Source organism: Microcaecilia unicolor, chromosome 10 (genome assembly GCF_901765095.1).
Source record: "Microcaecilia unicolor chromosome 10, aMicUni1.1, whole genome shotgun sequence".
NCBI classification, from domain to species: domain Eukaryota; kingdom Metazoa; phylum Chordata; class Amphibia; order Gymnophiona; family Siphonopidae; genus Microcaecilia; species Microcaecilia unicolor.
Window position 1 is genome coordinate 187,396,575 of NC_044040.1, and position 22,938 is coordinate 187,419,512.

The 22,938-nt window shown below is 43.7% G+C and overlaps 1 protein-coding gene across 1 annotated transcript in view; it reads left to right on the plus strand.

The window, feature by feature from the left end:
• Positions 1-22,938, plus strand: part of RSRC1 (arginine and serine rich coiled-coil 1) — a 331,221-nt gene that overhangs the window by 254,134 nt on the left and 54,149 nt on the right. Inside the window, exon 7 of the mRNA XM_030216713.1 lies at positions 2,539-2,607. Within this exon, the coding sequence (XP_030072573.1) occupies positions 2,539-2,607 (69 nt within the window). The remainder of the gene's footprint in view (positions 1-2,538; positions 2,608-22,938) is intronic.

A 22,938-nucleotide genomic window follows, 5' to 3' on the forward strand; every position in this document is an offset into this window, starting at 1 on the left:
CAGGAGCTCTCAGGGCTACTGCATACACAGTCTATTCAGGCTTACAGGGTGCTTGCGCCAGCCTCGGCCCAGCCTGTAGATACATAAGAGAGAGAGTCACGGGATAGGTCTCTCACACCAGCCCAGCATTGACCATCAGGTGCACTATGAACCTAACCTGATGCTTTCGTTGACATCGGAGACTCATCTGCCTCGACGTTCTTCCATTCAGAGTCAATGTTCTAACCGACATACTCTTCCACATACTACCCAAGAAGAGTACTTTGAAGAGTCAGACTCAGACCTCTCCTGAGAGGAGGAATAGGACCCACAGGATTTCTCAGCTGAGAGTCCTAAGGCATCCCTTCTGACCCGTCTCTGCTGCCTGAGAGACATAAGTCTACTCCAGAAAGTATATCCTTTCCTAGCTCTGTCCGTGAGATGGCCCAAGCCATACCTTTCAAATTGGAGATGGAGGTGGACCCTTGTTCAGAGCTTTTTGAGGTTCTAGATTGACTCCCGTCCTAGAGAGGAAATCACCGTTCCACTTCATAGTGTCACGAGGAATACTCTGATCAAAACCAGGGAGATTCCACTAACAGTTCAGGTTGCTCCAAAGAAAATTGATACAATGTACAGGTTACAGAAATGCCCTAGGTTTGAAAAACGCATTACCCCATCATTCCTTAGTTTGGAATCTGCTTTGAAGTGCACTCGCAGTGCGTGATCTCATGCTTCTGCCCCTTCAGGCAGAGAAGCTAGAACATTAGACTCTTTCAGCAGGAGAATGTTTCAGTCCTCTATGCTAACCAACTATATATTAGATCAATATTATTCCACCATTTACTTGAAGTCTCTAATACAGAATACTCTCTGCTTTGTAAACTTCCTTCCTCTTGAAAAGGCTGATGAGTTCCTCAAACTTCATAGGAAACTTCTAAATTGTCATAAAAATCTAGCAAGACAGGCCTTCCACCTTAGGAGTAGCAATGCGACGTCTTTCCATGCTCAGAGTTTCCGACCTCTAATCTGCTGTCCAGGAGTGTCTAGCAGATGTCCCTTGTCATGGAGCTGTTGTCACAGCTCTCATGAAACCTCCATTTGAACCAGTCCATTCCTGTTCTCTGAAATTCTTCGCATAGAAGTTATTGTTCTTAATAGCACTGACTTCTGCCAGAAGAGTAACATAGTAGATGATGGTAAATAAAGACCTGTATGGTCCATCCAGTCTGCCCAACAAAATACTCACTACATATGGTATGTGATACTTCATATGTATACCTGATCTTGGTTTGTCCTTGCCATTTTCAGGGCATAGACCATATAAATCTGCCCAGCACTGTCCTTCATCTAAAATTTCTGAAGTTTTAAAATCAGAGCCCCTGAAAAGCTACACTCCAGCTCATCAAAATCTATTCAGCCATGATCAGGGCACAGAGTATGCGAACTTCAAGCCCTTGTGGCAGAGCCACATTACACCAGGTTCTACCACAACAAGGTTGTTCTCCGAACCTACCCCAAATTCCACCCTAAAGTGGTGTCAGAGTTCTACCTCAATCAGTCCACTGTACTTCTGTCATCTTCCCTAAGCCACACACTCATCCTGGAGAAGCAGCACCCCACATCTTAGACTGCAATCGTGCTTTAGTGTATTATCTGGAGCATACAAAATCTCATAGGAAGTCATCACAGATTAGGGATTCCAATCACCAAACATACTATCTTGAGTTGGCTGACTGACGTATTCTTAGGCTGGGCAGACTCTTCATGACCGTGTTACCACTTACAATGTAAGAACCATGGCATCTTCAGTAGCCCATTTCTGCTCTGCCCTCTTTGAAGAAATTTGCAAGGCGGCAACGTGGTCTTTTATCCATACCCTCACTGCTCACTACTGTGTAGAGAATAATTTTAGGCAGGATAGCAAGTTTGGACAAGCAGTCCTTCAAAATCTTTTTACTACTTGAATGTCAACTCCAGTCCTTTTTTTTCCTGCCAGGCTCACTTTCTCCTTAGTTCCCAAGATGATTATTATATTTGTGAGCCTGGCAGGTAGTGAGTCCCACATGTGACGATATCATGCCTGCTTGTCCTTGGAGAAAGCAAAGTTACTTACCTGTAGCAGGTGTTGTCTGAGGGCTGTAGGCATATTTTTCCCATCCCTCCCGCCTCCCCTTGGAGTGGTCTTCTTAGCTTTAGTATTATATTGGTTTTCCTGTACTGTTGCGTCGGGTGGGAAGGCACCTGTGCATGCGTAGTGGGGGAACTGCCTCAAATTTTTTAAAGTGACGGTGCACTATGGCAGAATCTGCACTGGGTTTCATGAATGACGTCACCCACATGTGAGAATATATGTCTGCTGTCCTCAGTAAGTAACTTTGCTTACAGGTAAGTAACTTTGCTCTATTCTTGTATATGACCAAGGATGTTAACATTTTTTATCATTTGCTATTCTAAAGAAAGCATAGCAACTTTCTTGCCATGTGAACAAAAACATTTTGAAAACCAAGTAAAAAAAAAAAAAAAAGAAGTGTAATCATAACTATGTTCTTTTCATAGCTAAAGCAGATGAAGCATTAAAGGCCAAAGAGAAAAATGAAGAGGAAACTAAAAAGAAGAAAGAAGAAGGTATTTGAACTCTTTAAGTGCTTGAAATGCATGAGTTAATTGTATTTTTAATATGCAGAAATAATCCTGTAAGCCTTTACTAGATGTAGGTCTGTAAAAGTAGTACATATCTCCCTGATTTTAAAAACTTCGGTTTTCTTACATATTGCCTGCTTTCAAGTACAGTAGTTAAGTATGACATTTTTCCTGCTCAGGGTGATCAAGTTACAGCATGTGGGCAACTACATTTATCTTAGTAGCTGTGACTGGTCCATTATTCAGGTTTTTTTTATTTCCATAGGGGTAGTCTTTTTCATTGCCTGACCCATTTTTCCCCAAGTATTAATGGAAGAGCCTAGGTTCAGCACACCCCAAACACATTCATAGAGAGTGTCTCTCATAGGAGAGGCAGTATCTGCAGATAGTCCCCACAGGCCCACAAGAGAATGGGGGCATGCAGCTGCAGCCAGCACATAACAGCTCAACCCCTGCAAAATGTGGGAGAGACGGGCTACCTGACAATAAAGGTAAAAACAAAATGTTAGTTTTGTTGTAGTGATTTTTATATGCCATCTTTGGGAATTTGAATGTATAGAATCTCTGATATCTTTGTATTTTGTAAAGTACAGGAGGAAATGCATTTGTGTTTCTATTGCTCCAATGTGGTACTGCTGGATGAATCCAGCTTCTTGGCGTTTTCAATTTAGTTTTTGTCTGCACATGTCTATTTCTAATTTGTGGTTATTTTTTCTGTATTTGGTAAGGCTGTATCCATATTTTGCATATGTGACCAAGATGAGGTATTTTGTATGTAGCTTCTGTGTAGGAATTTGTAACAGTCCAGCTTGTTATCTTTTGCCAGTAGGAGGTATGTTTTAAGGCATGTGCCGTTTACCTTTTTTCTCCGAGGACAAGCAGGCATGATATTCTCAGATGTGGGTGATGTCATCCACGGAGCCTGATGTGGACATTGCCATAGATCACTGTCACTTAAAAAACTTTGAGGCAGTGCCCCCACCAGGCATGCATGGGTGCCTTTCCCACCCGATGCACAAGCATGGGACCAGCAGTCTAGTGTTTTCTGCGGAGCAGAGAGGTTGGGTTTCTAATCTCTCCTTAGCGCACCATACTTTTCTGTTTTGGTTCCTTCCATTTTTCAGGACATTTTCCTCATATTTCTTTTTCTTTAATTTTAATCAATTTATTGATTTTTCCAGTTACTTTTTCACATTTCTTTTTTTGGCCTTTAAGGCCCCTGAGCCCTTCTTTTGCTTGGGAAGCATCAACCATTTTCAGGTACGGAACTACTCAATCTCCCCGGGCCATTGAGCCTTTTGACCTTTCATCGGCCATTTTTCCCTCCATGTCAACGAGGGTGCCGAGTGGCTTTAAAAAGTGTTTCGATGCAGTTGGACCTTTTCATGCATAGACCCCCATAACTGGTGTGTTCAGTGCTTGGGTCCAGAGCTCCGGGACATACAGTGTGGCCTCTGTCTGCATGTGCAAACAATTAAAGTTCAATGTGAAACGTTTTTTGGTTCTGCATTGGTATAGGCTTCGAGCATGGCAGGAGATTTGACACTGGTTCCGGAACCTACATCAACATCAGATGCACAGATGCAACATCGAGAATGTCCAACATCGGACTCGGCACTGCAAACGTATAAAGACTCCACATCCTTCTCATCAGTGCCGTGTGTATTGAGGGAACAGCAGTGTAAAAAACCCTAAGAACCATCGCCAACACCTCCCCTGCATTGACATCCTCGATGCATGGGAAACATCCATGCCGCACTGATCGCTGTCCTTCTCTACAACTTATTTCTGAACGAGAGTCTTTGAGGTCCTTGACATCACCGACTCCTGCACAGGCCATAACTCAGGCTGCCTCCACATGATGTTTTCAGCTGATACTGACACCTACTCTACAGGAGGAAATCCAGGCTATACTCAAAACAGGAGCTCTCAGGGGCTATTGCATTCGCAGTCTCTTCAGGATTACAGGGTGCTTGCACCAGCCTCAGCCTAGCCAGTAGATACTTTGGAGAGATTCCCAGGAGAGGTCCCTCACACCGGCTTGGCATTGACATTCAGGGGCACCACAAACTTGACCAACGCATGCGTCAACATCAGCAGAGGAACTTTCTCCAGCCTTGGAGACTCATTTGCCTCAACATTCTTCCATGCAGAGCCGACGCTGTAGTCAACACATTCTTCTATGTACTAACCAAGAGGAGTACTCTGAAATGTCAGACACTCATTCAGAGCTCTTTGAGCTTTTAGATTATGACTCTCCTCATAGACAGGAAATCAGTGTTCTGCTTCATACATTCATGAGGAATTCTCTGATCAATAACTGATAGATTTCAATAACAGTTCAAGTTGCTTCAAAGAAAATTGACACTATCAGGATTATTTTCGAAAGAGAAGGGCACCCATCTTTCGACACAAATTGCAAGATGGGCGTCCTTCTCACAGAGTCGCCCAAATCGGCATAATCGAAAGCCAATTTTGGGCGTCCTCAACTGCTTTCCGTCACGGGGACGACCAAAGTTCATGGGGGCGTGTCGGAGGCGTAGCGAGGGCAGGACTGCAGCGCTGCGTATGCTTTGTAGCGCTATAGAAATGCTATATAGTAGTAGTAGTAGTAGACTGGGGAGTGCCTAACACATGGGCGTCCTCGACCCATAATGGAAAAAAGAAGGACGTCCCTAACAAACACTTGGACGACTTTACCTGGTCCTTTTTTTCTTATGACCGAGCCACAAAAATGTGCCCTAATTGACCAGATGACCACTGGAGGGAATCGGGGATGACCTCCCATTTCTCCCCCAGTGGTCACCAACCCCCTCCCACCCTCAAAACTTTTCTTAAAAATATTTTTTCCAGCCTCTATGCCAGCCTCAAATATCATACCCAGCTCCATGACAGCAGTATGCAGATCCCTGAAGCAGTTTTAGTGGGTGCAGTGCACATCAGGCTGGCGGACCCAGGCCCATCCCCCCCACCTGTTACACTTTTGGTGGTAAATGTGAGCCCTTCAAAACCCACTACAAACCCACTGTACCCACATGTAGGTGCCCCCCTTCACCCATAAGGGCTATGGTAGTGGTGTACAGTTGTGGGGAGTGGGTTTTGTGGGGCTCAGCACACAAGGTAAGGGAGCTATGCACCTGGGAGCAATTTTTGTAGTCCACTGCAGTGCCCCCTAGGGTGCCCAGGTGGTGTCCTGGCATGTGAGGGGGACTAGTGCACTACGAATGCTGGCTCCTCCCACGACCAAAGGGCTTGGATTTGGTTGTTTCTGAGATGGGCGTCCTGGGTTTCCATTATCACCGAAAATCAGGGACGACCATCTCTAAGGACGACCATCTCTAAGATCGACCTAAATTTCACGATTTAGGCATCCCCGACTGTATTATTGAAACGAACGATGGATGCCCATCTTGTTTCGATAATATGGGTTTTGCCACCCCTTCGCCGGGATGTCCTGCGAAAACTTGGCCTCCCTTTCGATTATGCCCCTCTATGTACAGGATAGAGAAATGTACCCATCATTCCTTAGTTGTGGAATCTGCTTTGAAGAGTACTCGCAGTGCAAGATCTCATTCTTCTGCTCCTCCAGGCAGAGAAACTTGAACATTAGACTCCTTTGACAGGAGAACATTTCAAGCCTCTATGCTAACCAACCACATATTAGATTATCAACTTTTATTCCACAATTTACTTGAAGTCTCTAATACAGAGTACTCTCTCTTTTGCAGACTTCCTTTCTCCTGCCAAGGCTGATGAGTTCCTTGAACTTCACAGGAAACTTCTAGATTGTCATAAATATCTAGCAAGACAGGCCTTTGATGCCCGTTCTCGCATTTCTGCCTTAGGAGTAGCAGTGCAATGTGTTTCCTGATTCAGAGTTTCCAACCTCGAATCTGTTGTCCATGAGCATCTATGGAGACAAATTATTCAGTGACAAGGTTATGGAAGTGGCCATCCTAATTAAAAAGCATACAGATAACTATTATTAAAACTCTGTCAAGGCCACAGCCTTCTGCTGCCTCTTCTTCTAGAAGATTTGTGGGAGGATTTTGGCACTCTTAATTACAATACATCTAATCATCATTATACTCCTCTTCCACCTCACAGGATTACACCTCAGTGCTCACATCTGCAACAGCAACGGGGACAGAAGTAACAACCTCCTTTTCAGTCTAAACAACAATCCAGTTTTTGACTCCTTTCTGGAGGGCATTGCCACCATCCAGTTGTCCATACCAAGGAACCTACCTGTAGGAGCCAGACTAACCATCTTTCAACGTAAGTGACTTCTTATAACTTCTGACTATTGGGTGCTATGTATTATCCAGCACAGTTACGCTCTGCTTTGGAAAAAATAACCTTCTGACCATCCACCAAAGGAGTATCATTTCAACTCCCTCCAAATGATAGTACTTCGAGAGGATTTCTCTGCCCACCTTTGGCAGAATGCAATAGAACCATTCCCTCCGCCGGAGAAGGGTCAAGGGTTTTACTCCAGATACTTTATCATACCAAAAAAGATTGGGGGGGAGGAGCACAAAACATTTTCAGTCTGCAAGATTTAAACAAATTCCTACTCAAAAAACAATTTCATGGTTATCCTGGGATCCCTTCTTCCCATGATCCAACTCAGTGACTGGCTTTGCTGTCTAGATCTGAAGGAGGCATATATATTCTCTCCACCCATAGAAAGTCCCTCCACTACTGGTGCGGGACTCTGCATTATCAATACAAAGTCGTACTGTTCAACTTGGCATCGGCTCTTCAAGTCTTCACAAAATTCCTGATAGTGCTAGCTGCAATGCTCCACAAGTGGAGCATGCACATTTTCCATTACCTCGACGACTGTTTAATCAAGGCAACCTTTTGAGAGTCGGCACAGACCTCAGTTCTATCCACCATACATCTCCCAGAACTCTTCAGTTTTGTGATAAATTACCCCAATTCACATCTTCATCCAGTTCAGGCCTTTTACGGTTCATCGGGGCTCTCCTGGACACTACTCAGGGTTGAGCCTTCCTCCCTCAGCTGAGAGCAGACAACATAATGCATCTCTGTGCTCAGATTTCCAGATCCATCCAAGTATTTTCTCATCAAATGCTCTACCTACTTGACCTCATGGCCTCAACAGTCCATGTAACACCGTTGGTTTGGCTTCACGTTTGAATACCTTTGTGGGTGCTCTCCTGTCAGTGGTTTCAAGCCACAGGGTTACTCTCAGCCCATATTCGAGTTACTCCACAGCTATGCCACTCTGTACAGTAGTGGATGATTTCCCAGAACCTCACCCAGGGATTTCCATTTCAGCCCCTTACACATCACAAATTCCTCACCACAGATGCCTCTATGGTAGGGTGGGATGCTCATCTCATTGGTCCCCACAGGAGAGACAACGACATATCGATCTACTGGAATTGCAAGCGGTCTAGAACACCCTCAAAACATTTGAAGATCACATCCTCAATTGGACAATTCTTGTTTGCATGGATAACCAGGTTGTGATGTATTACATGAACAAACAAGGAGGATCATGTTCTTACCACCTCTGTCGACGAACATTCCAGATATGGACTTGGGCAGCTTCACGAAACATCTCTATAAGAGCTTTTTATGTAGCTTGCAAGCAGAATGCTGTGGCAGACAAATTGCTCAATTTCAGCCTCACAAATGGTCCCTCAGCATGCCTATGGCTCCTTGAATATTCCAGCTTTGGTGGAATATTTGGTGGAAGCTTATTCTCTCAGAATAAGCTTCCCTATTTTTGTTCCAAAATCTATGCGCAAAACTGTGTGGGCTCAAATGCCTTCCTACTCCACTGGGGAACAGATATTCCATACACCTTCCCCCCCACTGCCTCTTATTGGGAAAACTGTTCTCAAACTATTTTGGGACCAAGGGACCGTGATCCTATTTGCTCCCTACTGGCCATGTCAAATTTGGTTTCCTCTTCTCCTAGAGTTATCGTCCAAAGAACCAGTGAAGTTAGATCCTTTTCTAGCCCTAATAACACAGAACAAGGGGTCCCTCCTCCATCCAGACCCTCGCTTTCTGGCCCTAATGGCTTAATTTTTGATGACAGACATACATTCCTTAAATCTTCCAGACGGAATCTCTGGAATACTTCTAGCCTCTAGGAAACCTACACAGAAATGTTACCATTTAAAGTGGAGAAGATCGTCCCTCTGGTGTACAGCCAGAGCATTCGACCATGCTAGATGCTCTCTTCCTATCCTTTTGGAGTACCTCCTCCATCTTTCTGATTCTGGCCTCAAAACTAACTCAGAGTACACTTAAGTGCCATTAGTGCTTTTCACTGTATGGTTGATAATAAACCATTTTCCATTCATCCCTTGATAGTTAGATTCATGAAAGGTTTATTTCATACCAAACCTCGTACCAAACCACCTCCAGTAGCACGGGAACTCAATGTCATCCTCACAGTCCTCATGAAACCTTCATTTGAACCATTCTGTTCCTATTCTCTGAAGTTCCTCACATAGAACGTGTTGTTCTTAATAGCACTGACTTCTGCCAGAAGAGTAAGTGAACTTCAAGCCCTGTGGCAGACCCACTTTACACCAGGTTCTAGCATGACAGGGTTGTTCTCTGAACCCTCCCAAAATTTCTCTTTAAAGTGATGTCAGAGTTCCACCTCAGTCAGTCCATTGTACTTTGTCTTTTTTTTTTTTTTGTTACATTTGTACCCCGCGTTTTCCCACTCATGGCAGGCTCAATGCGGCTTACAAGGGGCAATGGAGGGTTAAGTGACTTGCCCAGAGTCACAAGGAGCTGCCTGTGCCTGAAGTGGGAATTGAACTCAGTTCCCCAGGACAAAAGTCCACCACCCTAACCACTAGGCCACTCCTCTTCTTTCCTAAGCCACACTCTCATCCTGGAGAAGCAGCACTGCATACCTTAGGCTGCAAGCATGCTCTAGCATATTATTTGGAGCATACAAAAACTCATAGCAAGTGCTCTCAGCTTTTTCTGTCTTTCAATCCTAACAGATGAGGGATTCTAGTCACCAAATTTACTATCTGAATTTGGCTGGCTGACAGTATCTCCTACACATATGCTCAGTCTGGGCCATCCCTTCATGGCCATATCAGTGCTCACAATGTAAGAGCCCATTTCTACTTCACATCCATTGAAAAAATTTGCAAGGCAGCAATGTGGTCTTCTATCCACACCTTCACTGCTCACTACTGTCTAGAGCAGCATTCTAGGCAGGATAGCCAGTTTGGACAAGCAGTCCTGCAAAATCATTTTACAACTTGAATGTCAACTCCACCCTAAAGCCCTTTCTTATGCCAGGCTCACTTTTTCCTTAGTTCCCAAGATTATTTCTATATTATTTGTAATCCTAGCAGCTAGCGAGTCCCACATCTGAGAATATCATTCATGCTTGTCCTTGGAGAAATCAAAGTTTACTTACCTATAGCAGATGTTCTCCAAAGACAGCAGGCATATATTCTCACATTCCTCTTGCTTCCCCTTGGAGTTGTCTTCTTAGCTTTAGTATTATACTACTGGTCCCACGCTCGAGCATCAGGCGGGAAGGCATCCGTGTATGAGTGATGGGGACATTGCTTCAAAGTTTTAAAAAGTGCACTATAGCAGTGTCTGTACTGGGCTCCATGGATGACATTACCCACATGTGAGAATATATGCCTGCTGTCCTTGGAGAACACCTGCTACAGCTAAGTAATTTTGCATTTTCCCCACACCCCTTTAACTGATCAATAAAACCCTCACACACCCCTTCCTAATCGACATGTCCATTTGTGACAACTGACAGCTAGATATGTTGCTGTTAGCCGCTAACATGTCATTAAAATTATAGTAGTACACAGTTATACTACAAATAACTGTCCTAATAACTGCTTCCACTCTGTCTAGAAAGTTTCAATAAATTGCCTCAGATTTTAAGAACCCTCCCATTCCCTTTGGAGGTATGAGCACCCTTGGTTTAAGAATCCCTGTTCTAAGAACTGATTTTAATATTTGCAAAACTGCCTTTTCATAGGCTCTGTGGATGGTTGTAAGGGGTGTGGCTATTGTGGGATGGATCCCTGGGTGGTTACTCCACCCTTTAAGAACAGAGCTGCATACAGTGGTGGAAATAAGTATTTGATCCCTTGCTGATTTTGTAAGTTTGCCCACTGACAAAGACATGAGCAGCCCATAATTGAAGGGTAGGTTATTGGTAACAGTGAGAGATAGCACATCACAAATTAAATCCGGAAAATCACATTGTGGAAAGTATATGAATTTATTTGCATTCTGCAGAGGGAAATAAGTATTTAATCCCTCTGGCAAACAAGACCTAATACTTGGTGGCAAAACCCTTGTTGGCAAGCACAGCGGTCAGACGTCTTCTGTAGTTGATGATGAGGTTTGCACACATGTCAGGAGGAATTTTGGTCCACTCCTCTTTGCAGATCATCTCTAAATCATTAAGAGTTCTGGGCTGTCGCTTGGCAACTCGCAGCTTCAGCTCCCTCCATAAGTTTTCAATGGGATTAAGGTCTGGTGACTGGCTAGGCCACTCCATGACCCTAATGTGCTTCTTCCTGAGCCACTCCTTTGTTGCCTTGGCTGTATGTTTTGGGTCATTGTCGTGCTGGAAGACCCAGCCACGACCCATTTTTAAGGCCCTGGCGGAGGGAAGGAGGTTGTCACTCAGAATTGTACGGTACATGGCCCCATCCATTCTCCCATTGATGCGGTGAAGTAGTCCTGTGCCCTTAGCAGAGAAACACCCCCAAAACATAACATTTCCACCTCCATGCTTGACAGTGGGGACGGTGTTCTTTGGGTCATAGGCAGCATTTCTCTTCCTCCAAACACGGCGAGTTGAGTTCATGCCAAAGAGCTCAATTTTTGTCTCATCTGACCACAGCACCTTCTCCCAATCACTCTCGGCATCATCCAGGTGTTCACTGGCAAACTTCAGACGGGCCGTCACATGTGCCTTCCGGAGCAGGGGGACCTTGCAGGCACTGCAGGATTGCAATCCGTTATGTCGTAATGTGTTACCAATGGTTTTCGTGGTGACAGTGGTCCCAGCTGCCTTGAGATCATTGACAAGTTCCCCCCTTGTAGTTGTAGGCTGATTTCTAACCTTCCTCATGATCAAGGATACCCCACGAGGTGAGATTTTGCGTGGAGCCCCAGATCTTTGTCGATTGACAGTCATTTTGTACTTCTTCCATTTTCTTACTATGGCACCAACAGTTGTCTCCTTCTCGCCCAGCGTCTTACTGATGGTTTTGTAGCCCATTCCAGCCTTGTGCAGGTGTATGATCTTGTCCCTGACATCCTTAGACAGCTCCTTGCTCTTGGCCATTTTGTAGAGGTTAGAGTCTGACTGATTCACTGAGTCTGTGGACAGGTGTCTTTCATACAGGTGACCATTGCCGACAGCTGTCTGTCATGCAGGTAACGAGTTGATTTGGAGCATCTACCTGGTCTGTAGGGGCCAGATCTCTTACTGGTTGGTGGGGGATCAAATACTTATTTCCCTCTGCAGAATGCAAATAAATTCATATACTTTCCACAATGTGATTTTCCGGATTTAATTTGTGATGTGCTATCTCTCACTGTTACCAATAACCTACCCTTCAATTATGGGCTGCTCATGTCTTTGTCAGTGGGCAAACTTACAAAATCAGCAAGGGATCAAATACTTATTTCCACCACTGTATATCATCCTCACAGTCCTCATGAAACCTTCATTTGAACCATTCTATTCCTATTCTCTGAAGTTCCTCGCATAGAAAGTGTTGTCCTTAATGAGTACCAATATGTTTTTTGCAAGAAAAAATGCACTGTACATATTTATTTTTTTCACCAGAAAAGGTGGCCTTGCAAGGGAAGATTGCTTGAATTCCTTGTGCTAGATTTTTTTTTTCGCAATCTTTTGCTGAAATGGTCATCTGAGATGGCCTGGTTTAAGAGAAAAAAAGAACATGTACTATATATGTACTAGTGTAAGGGCCCAACAAAAATATGGGATGCCGAAAGTGTTTGTACACAGTCATGCCTTAACCTCCTTCCCCGAAACACTCCTTTCTTTTCTTTTCAGCTGTGCATATACTTTTTACAGCAGGTAAAAGACCACATGCTGTTACTGAATACATGTAGTTTTAATCATAGAGAAGATAGGCAATATTCTTAACCCCATTTATGCATCTGCACTTGTCCTCACCCATGAGAAACACACAGAAAACTGTAATTCATGTTTAAAATTCGTAAAAGACAAACTTCTACTGGGATACCAAATAAAAACCCTAATACAAATTGTGGCCTATGGGCTGAGCCCAAAAACTCGTTAAGCTATTTCACAGCTTGCCATATCTTTATTTCCTGTGGATAAATCTTGCTCACAGAGAAAAGGTGTATTGTTTCTGCCAGGTCAAGGAACATAAGAACATAGCACAAGCCATGCTGAGTAAGAACAAGTTTCATGAAGCCTAACATTCTGTCTCGGACAGTTGCAGGTCTGGATAACAATTCTCCGGCAGATCCCAAAATGCATATCTATTTCTCATAGTTCATTTCCAGAGATGAACAGTGGTGCTCCCAAGTCTACCTGGCTAATAAATTTTTATGGAGTTTTCCTCCAGGAACTGGTCCAATCCTATTTTGAATCCCACTGTGTTGGTTGCCTCAACCACATCCACTGGCAAGAGATTCCACAGCTTAATTGTGCACTGATTAAAAAAAAAAAAAAACCGCTTTCACACAAGGAAAGAAAATATGTGTAGTTTCCAATCTTGTGAAGATTGCAGGCCTGCTGGTCTGCACAAAGTCATTGTGGAAGTCTAGGCTATTGCCCTGCAGGTTAGTGTTGCTCACTTGCACAAGCTCATCATATCTAGAGAGGACCAGTTAGATGTGCAGAGGACTCAGGCAGCTAGGAATGACAAATGTCTGGTGTTTTCAAAATAAAACAGGCTTTTGCATTAATATATAGAGACTATAAGGATGGCTAATATGTCTGGGAATTTTACTAGGTTTAAAAACCTCTATTTGTAGTTCTCCAGTCTTCCTCCTCCTTACACCATGTGAATGAGCCTGTCTTGCCTTGCTTCCAGTTTAACTGGCAGCAGAGATTGTGGGTAGGATTTAGCCAATGGCAAGGCACTGAAGGCAAAACACTGGAAGGCAGCTCTAGTTAGAGATAAGGTGGCTAGAAGCCAAACAGTGGGAAGGCTGTGGAGGCAGAGCACCAAAGGCAGCTCTATTTGCAGGAAGGGAGGAGGTGAGTTGGGGGAAGTTTCTGTGCTGTACAAGTGAAGATACTGCATGTGTTCTGGGGTAGGGATAGAAGAGAAATGAAGCCCTCCAAAAAATGCCCCAGTACTTGTCTTTTACACCTTACATAGCACAGTCTCTCATATCTCAAGATAAATGGACTTCAGTGGCAACTTGTTTCATATGAGCATCTATTCACGCATAGCATGCCAGCCCCCTCCCTCCCAGCATGCCCCTTTCCTGCAGTCCCCTCCCACAGCATCCCTTTTTTTTTACAGTCACCCACAGCATCCCCCTTTTTATGCAGCCCCTTCTCCAGCCACCCCCTTACCTGGTGCCGTGCTTTTTCCAAATGGTCACCGAGATTTCAAGCAGTAGTCTCATGAGATTACTGCTTGAAGTCTCAGTGGCCATTTTGAAAAAGCATGGCAGCAAGACTAAGAGCATTGGCAGTGGGGCAGAAAAGAGTGGGGTTCTTTCCTGCCCCTGAAGAGGTCACTTAGACCACCAGGACATGCAATGTTCAGGTAGGCAGTGGGGGGGGGGGGGGGTGTATCAGGCAGCAGCAGCAGGCATGGGGGTTGGATGTCATCGGGCGGCAGCGGGTGAGGGATCGGGCGAGCGAGGGGGCGTGAAAGAGCATAGAAAATGGGCGGCAGCAAACGTAGGGGAAATGCCAGACCAATAAGGTAGGTCTGCAAGGTGATTTTAAATCTTTTAAATAACAATTCCCGTCTAATATCAGTATAAATTGTTCCAGAGCGTTGGGGCCACAATGCTAAAGCAAAAGTGTCTCATGCAATCCAGATGGACATTCAGATGGGAAGATATATATTTAATAGCAGGCCTAAGCTTAATGGATAATGCCAGTACAGTGACCACACTATCTGTATATTCAGTGCTACCACCTATATGGATAGTGGCGTCTAATATACAGGTTAAGTTAAACATCGTGGCTGACAGTTGACTTAAGCAGTCTTGCCCACCCACCCCAGGGTTTTCCACACATTTATAGACAAACCAAACCTCATTAACTTTACTCATCAGTCATACACAGGCAGTCTTGCAGGCTGATACTCCAACATAGTACACCTGTTCATACCCATTTCAACCAATCAGGATGACTTTTATTCTCTGCAATAATTGTGCTGCTTTAGTTTCAAGGCCAATCATCTGGAAACTTAAAGCTTGTCCTATCTGTCTTCAGCTATCTACTTTAAAACAAGAGCTCTATAAAGTAATGCAAGAATTAGATGCAATTAAAGCAACTTATAGGACTGTGCAGAATCATAACTTCTCACCACTGCCTCAGAGAATAAAACCACAAAGGAACAGATGGTTCACAGTAGGCTCAGGCAGAATTCGTCATGTGACACAGAAGCATCCGCCCGCACAAGTGTTGCCACTACAAAATTCTTTTGCTCCACTACAGCACTGTGATGTTCCTGAAACTAAAATTGAAGCACAAGAAAAAGAAAAAACAAGGAAGAGGGAACAAAAAGAGGAGAAGGTACCCAAAGAGAAAAGACACTCACAAATCACTAAACCCAAAACACATACTAGGAAATGTAGTTGGAAAGCAATGACCACAAATGCTCACAGTCTTAAGCAATAAAATTCATGACTTTCAAGCCCTGATGTTGGAGACTGACTTGGACATAGTTGGAGTCACAGAGACATGGCTCAATGGTTCCCATGAATGGGATGTAAACATACCAGGCTATAATCTTTTTAGGAAGGATAGAGAGGGACGTAAAGGTGGTGGAGTAGCTCTGTATGTGAGAAATGATATCGCAGCAACTGAAATGACAGGGAAGTGGGGAAAGGAAGAAGCGATATAGATCACCTTAAAAAGAGAGGATAGAACTTTGGTCCACGTGGGTGTTGTCTACAGACCCCCCGACACAATTGGAGGAACTGATCTGATCGCTGATATTCAAAAGTTGGGGAAGAAAAGAGAGGTGCTGTTGTTGGGAGATTTTAATCTGCCGGATGTAGATTGGAAGGTTCCTTCTGCGAAATCGGAAAGAAGTAGAGAGATTGTGGATGCTTTCCAAAGTGCTCTGCTCAGACAAATGGTGACGGAACCCACAAGGGAGGGAGCGACGCTGGATCTGGTGCTCACGAATGGGGATAGTGTGTCAAATGTCCGAGTGGCTGCGCACCTGGGAAGCAGTGACCATCAAACGGTTTGATTTGATATAACGGCTCATGTGGTTAGCGGCCACTCTAAACTCAAAGTCCTGGACTTCAAGCGAACTGACTTTAACAAAATGGGGGAATACCTGAGGAAGGAGCTGATGGGCTGCGAGAACGCACAACACGTGGAAGAACAGTGGTCCAAGCTGAAAGAAGTAATAAACAGGGCCACAGACCTTTATGTAAGGAGAGTAAATAAAAGCAAGAGAAAAAGGAAACCGATATGGTTTTCAAAGCAAGTGGCTGAGAAAATAAAGGTTAAAGAGTTAGCGTTCCAGAAATACAAAAAATCTCAAGTAGAGGAACACGGGGAGGAATACCGGATGAAACTGAAAGAAGCCAAGAGAGAGGTACGTCTGGTGAAGGCGCAAGCGGAAGAACAAATGGCTAGAAATGTACAGAGGGGAGACAAAAACTTCTTCAGGTATATTAGTGAAAGGAGAAAGACTAAAAAGGGGATTGTGAGACTAAAAGATACAGCGAAACGCTATGTAGAAAATGATGAAGAAAAAGCCAATTTGCTAAATAGATACTTTTGTTCTGTTTTTACTGAAGAAAATCCTGGGGAAGGACCGAGAGGGACTGACAAAAGTACACCTGAGAATGAGGTAGATAGAGCACCGTTCACGGAAGAGAGTGTGTATGAACAACTTGGAAAGCTAAAGGTGGACAAAGCCATGGGGCCGGACGGGATCCACCCCAGAATACTGAGGGAGCTCAGAGAGGTTCTGGTGGGTCCTCTTAAAGATTTGTTTAATAAATCCTTGGAGACGAGAGAGGTTCCGAGGGATTGGAGAACGGCGGAGGTGGTCCCTCTTCACAAAAGTGGTGATAGGGAAGAAGCTGGAAACTACAGGCCGGTAAGCCTCACTTCGGTTATTGTAAAAGTAATGGAAACCATGCTGAAGGAAAGGATAGTGAATTTCCTGGAAGCCAATAAGTTGCAAGATCCGAGACAACATGGTTTCACCAAAGGGAAATTGTGCCAAACGAATCTCATTGAATTCTTTGACTGAGTGACAGGAGAATTAAATCAAGGACGTGCTATGGATGTCATCTACTTAGATTTCAGCAAGGCTTTTGACACGGTTCCCCACAGGAGGCTCTTGAATAAACTAGAAGGGCTGAAGATAGGACCCGAAGTGGTGAACTGGATTAGGAACTGGTTGACGGGCAGACGCCAGAGGGTGGTGGTAAATGGAGTTCGCTCGGAGGAGGGAAAGGTGAGTAGTGGAGTGCCTCAGGGATCGGTGCTGGGGCCCATTCTGTTCAATATATTTGTGAGTGACATTGCCGAAGGGTTACAAGGTAAAGTTTGCCTTTTTGCAGATGACACCAAGATTTGCAACAGAGTGGACACCCCGGAGGGAGTGGAAAACATGAAAAAAGATCTGAAGAAGCTGGAAGAATGGTCTAACATTTGGCAATTAAAATTCAATGCGAAGAAATGCAAAGTGATGCACTTAGGGAGTAGAAATCCAAGGGAGGCGTATGTGTTAGGTGGGGAGAGCCTGATAGATATGGACGGGGAGAGGGATCTTGGGGTGATAGTATCTGAGGACCTGAAGGCGATGAAACAGTGCGACAAGGCGTGGCCGTAGCGAGAAGGTTGCTAGGCTGTATAGAGAGAGGTGTGACCAGCAGAAGAAAGGAGGTTTTAATGCCCCTGTATAAGACGTTGGTGAGGCCCCACCTGGAGTATTGTGTTCAGTTTTGGAGGCCGTACCTTGCGAAGGATGTTTAAAAAATGGAAGCGGTGCAATGAAAAGCTACGAGGATGGTATGGGAGTTGCGTTCCAAGACTTATGAAGAGAGACTTGCTGACCTGAACATGTATACTCTGGAGGAAAGGAGGAACAGGGGTGATATGATACAGACGTTCAAATATTTGAAAGGTATTAATCCGCAAACGAATCTTTTCCGGAGATGGGAAGGCGGTAGAACGAGAGGACAAGAAATGAGATTGAAGGGGGGCAGACTCAGGAAAGATGTCAGGAAGTATTTCTTCACAGAGAGGGTGGTGAACGCTTGGAATGCCCTCCCACGGGAGGTGGTGGAGATGAAAACGGTAACGGAATTCAAACATGCGTGGGATAGGCATAAAGGAATCCTGTGCAGAAGGAATGGATCCACAGAAGCTTAGCTGAAATTGGGTGGCGGGGTGAAGAGGGGTTGGTAGTTGAGAAGCTAGGATAGGGGAGGGCGGACTTATATGGGGTCTGTGCCGGAGCCAGTGATGGGAGGCGGGACTGGTGGTTGGGAGGCGGGAAATACTGCTGGACAGACTTATACGGTCTGTGCCCTGAAAAAGACAGGTACAAATCAAGGTAAGGTATACACATATGAGTTTATCGTGGGCAGACTAGATGGACCGTGCAGGTCTTTTTCTGCCGTCATCTACTATGTTACTATGTCACTGCACCAACTCAGAATTGATCCCATAGATTTTATAGTTCTGCTCATAATCTCTTTTGAAGTCACAATTTCTCACACAACAAAACTCAGTTTGTGTTCAGCTATCAGCATAGATAGCTTCTGCTCAGTCCCTCAGTGATAAATCTCTATTATTAAATACCTAATTGACCCATGAAAAGTTTCTCTCTTATCCTCTTACCAATTACCATTGGTTAAGTTCTGTCGCTACAAAAATAGCATATTTTTGAAGCTCCAGAAATGTCACACACTTAGGGTGGGAACTACCACCAGGCTCCTGCAGTAGTCTGGCAGTACTTCCAGATTGGTGCATGGTAAGACCACGGTAGGCTTACTGCCACTTAGTAAAAGGGCCCTTTCATTTTTTGCCATGCCTCCACACAGGCCATCCTTGTAGAGTGATCTTGAAATTGTCAACATCTTTCCCAGTGTTATCCAGAGACTTCTCTGGTGCCTTTAAAGTAAGCTTAAGCCTCATAGTGACCTTCCTCAGCAGTTTCCTTCACCCACAACTACTGACTTTGGAGAGTTGGCCTGATTGGGGCAGTATCTTGGTGGCATTAAATTGTTTCCACTATGATGGACTTGGCAGCATCTCAAGAGATATTTAAACATAAAAAGAGGGGGTGACGTTATTGGTTTTTGCAGACAGGCCAGAAAACACAGAATTCAGAAGCACTTAGTCAAAATGTTTCCTGGGAAAGAATAATGGCTAGGCTAGGAGGGAGGATGGTGCTTTCCTTGATTTTGAAGGGGAGGGAAAGGGAAACGGGACTTGATATACCGCTTTTCTGAGGTTTTTGCAACTACATTCAAAGCGGTTTACATATATTCTGGTACTTATTTTGTACCAAGGGCAATGGAGGGTTAAGTGACTCGCCCAGACTCACAAGGAGCTGCAGTGGGAATCGAACTCAGTTCCCCAGAATTAAAGTCCACTGCACTCACCACTAGGCTACTCCTCCACTCCAGCACTAGCTGCTCAGGCCAGGGTAGAAAAGAGATCAAGTGTGTGTGAATGTCCTGATAGGGGAGAGAGAATGTTTGCATGCACTCCACCCTTCCCACCATGACAAGATTGGTATGGTAAATGCTGAGAAAATGGCCAGTATCAGATGTTATGGGCAGTCCCCGCTCCCACACCCCATTAGGGTCAACCCTAGATCATGTTGCTTTCTTCCCAAAACAAAAGGAAAACCCCTAAAATTTCAGGCTTTTTCTTGTTTCATTGATAGCATACTCTTCCTCGACAGTGCAGGTGTAATAGAGTGCACCCTCTTTCTGAAACAATGCACACTACAAACGATGTCTCCTGGAACAAAGAAATTAAAGAAGAAAAGCAAACAAAATGATCACTCCCATAAACAATATGGGAAATTACATGAAACGAACATGTTTGGGCTGTAAGCCCCTACTATCCAACCCTTATGTGAATCTAAAAATTAACTGTTAGAATTGTACAGGACACAGTTCTTCCTTTGGCGTATTCATAATATATTGGCCTGTCTAAAAAGTGCCCACCTCTTTCCAGCTAAGGATAGGCTTCCACAGCTCTTAAACATTTAGCCATCTTTAAAAAGAAGAGGAATTCCAGGCTGTTTAGGTCAAGTAAGGACAACAGCTATGCACATGGGATTTCTAAAAGTACACTTGCTTTTGAAGCACCCCCACCCCACCTATACAAATAGTAGGTGGAAAGTACACAAGTGATTTTAGTGTGCATAAATTTATACTATCCAATTTTCAAATAACTGCAAGTATGGACAGTAAAAGTACCCATGTGTTTCAAATAGAACAGTGGGCTAAAAACCAAAATCAAGAGGTTTGTAGGCCCCAGTCCCTCCCAGCTCCTGAATACCAAGTGCAAAGGACAACCAGACCCCAATTTCCTCCCCTTTCTTTCTCCCCCAGCACAAAAGTGAAGCAATGTCTAATCCCTGATTCCCATCCAGCTCAGTGATGAAATGAAAGGGGGTAAGCACACTTTTTTTTTTTAAAGTTACATTTGTACCCCGCGCTTTCCCACTCATGGCAGGCTCAATGCAGCTTACATGGGGCAATGGAGGGTTAAGTGACTTGCCCAGAGTCACAAGGAGCTGCCTGTGCCTGAAGTGGGAATCGAACTCAGTTCCCCAGGACCAAAGTCCACCACCCTAACCACTAGGCCACTCCTCCACTCCTGTTCCTGACACTAAAAGCTATGATACCCTAATTTATTTATAGCATTTATACAGTTCTGGTCCCATTTTCTTCCCCAGGTAGGCGCCACCCTTTCCCCATATGTGGAGCAAAAGAACAGTGTAATGTAGCTGCCACCATTTTGGAAGGTGCTACCATTTTGGGAGGCAGTGGTACCATTTTCCACTTTTATTATTTATTATTTATTGCATTTGTATCCCACATTATCCCACCTATTTGCAGGCTCAATGTGGCTTACATAGTATGTAAACATTGTCGTTACAGGATAGCAGATACATTTAGTATTGTGTAGAAGTTAAGTGAGGGAAGAAAGAAGAAGGAAGGAAGGGAGTGGTTAGGGTAATTATAGGAGGTGGGCTTTCTTAACTGAGTGGGTTGGTGAGAGGGACTAGTGTGGCTATCGGTTCTCATTGTAGGCCTTGTTGAAGAGAAGTCTTCAGAGATTTGCGGAAAACAGTTGTTTCTTTGATTGTTCTTAGGTCTGTAGGCAATGTGTTCCATATTTGTGTGCTTATGTAGGAGAAGGTGGTGGCGTGCATCTGCTTGTATTTTAGTCCTTTTCCCACCTTCATAATTTATTACAAGCCTTAAGAAAAGGTAGGCAGTGAGGAATTTGACTGAGGTATGTAAAACCACAAGCAGTCAAAGAGAAGGCAAAGGATCCTAATCAGGAGAGAGCAGCAGTAGTTGACCCAAAAGGAAGGGGATTCTTTGGTCCCAATTGAGGACTGCACAACAGCATTGTGGGGGAGGAGGGGATGGAGGAGGTGGCTGTAAGAGGGCGAGAAAACTGGAATGGGGAGAGGAGAGGAAGTTCACACTTGGATGGGTGAGAGAAGCTTGTATGTACCAGCCTTTGCATTTTGGGTGTTATCCTGTTAAGGAGCCTATGGAGAGCTTCAGAATTAACAGAGATTTACTAGGGTGTGGATACCCAGTAAAAGAATAGGGCATGTTTAAAACGCATTTGGAAATTTTGTGTGCTATCTATAGTACATCTTTTCAATCTTATTAGTTAGTGGAGAGTTTCTTACTTCTGCTTTTAGTAGAAGTATCAGAATGTTATTTTTTATTGTGATTCTATTGCTAAAAGATATGAGATTCGATGTTGATTAGATGTAATCTTGCTTAGAAATCAAATTTTTGACCTCCAAGTCCACCGAACACCCTCCTACTGGCTTGCTGTTAAATATTCAGCACTTTCCTGTCATGAATACAAATGGAGGACAAATTAGAATCTACAGACAGCTGACCCAAGCTACAGATTAGAGACAAGGAGCTTGTGCTGTTTTAAATGTTTTAATTACCATAGTCCCAGTAGCCAGTTGAAGGACACATGCACAAAATTCTTTTTTCCTTTCAGCAAAAACCAGCTATAACAACCACCTCCTATTCCAAATTTACATTTGAATTTTTTATTAGAGCAGAGTTAATTTGCTTATTGCATGTAGGTACATTAATACATTGCTGTACCGTTATATCCATGTACAGAAATAGTTTTTTTTGTTTTTATTTATGGGATTGGTTAAAAGTGAGAACATTGTTGCTTTCTAGAACTGTAGATGTAGTAAATAAAATTTAAAGGAGAAGTTTGAAACAGCAGAATTTAATATTTGAAAAATAAATGACGTGATGTACTTGAATATGAAGTATCTGCACAGTAATGGGGATGATACATTGATATATTGCAATTTCTCCCTGATGTTCTCTGCTTATACTAAATTGATAAAAAATTCTACTTACTGTAATAAAAAAAATGAACGTGATAATACTGTATAGAGAATGCTGTATATTATTCTTATTTTGTTTTTCTTAATGTGCATCTTTTGTGTCTCATGTTTTGGCCCACTATTGAACTGATTAGGAATGCCTGGCTAGTAAGCAGTGAAATACACTAAAAACATAAATTTGGCAGAGAATCAGCATTAGTAGATTTAATTATCAGTCTGAGACCTTTTCCTTTTCTAGGTTAGTGATCCTGAAACTCCTCGTATTTCACTAAAATCTGTGTGGACGCCAGGCTTCGCTTCCCAGTGTGTTGCTATATTCATTGCTAAGCCAAGCAGTCACTGGGTTATTGATTTTTTTTCATCATTGTAAATTTAAAGTTGTTTTTTTTTTTCCTGGAAAGGCAGGAATGTGTAAGTGTTTCTTCCCAGGTTAGTACAAGTGAACTATGTGGCAGAATCTAATATCCTGAAGTTGATCTCTGCAGGCAGAGAAGAT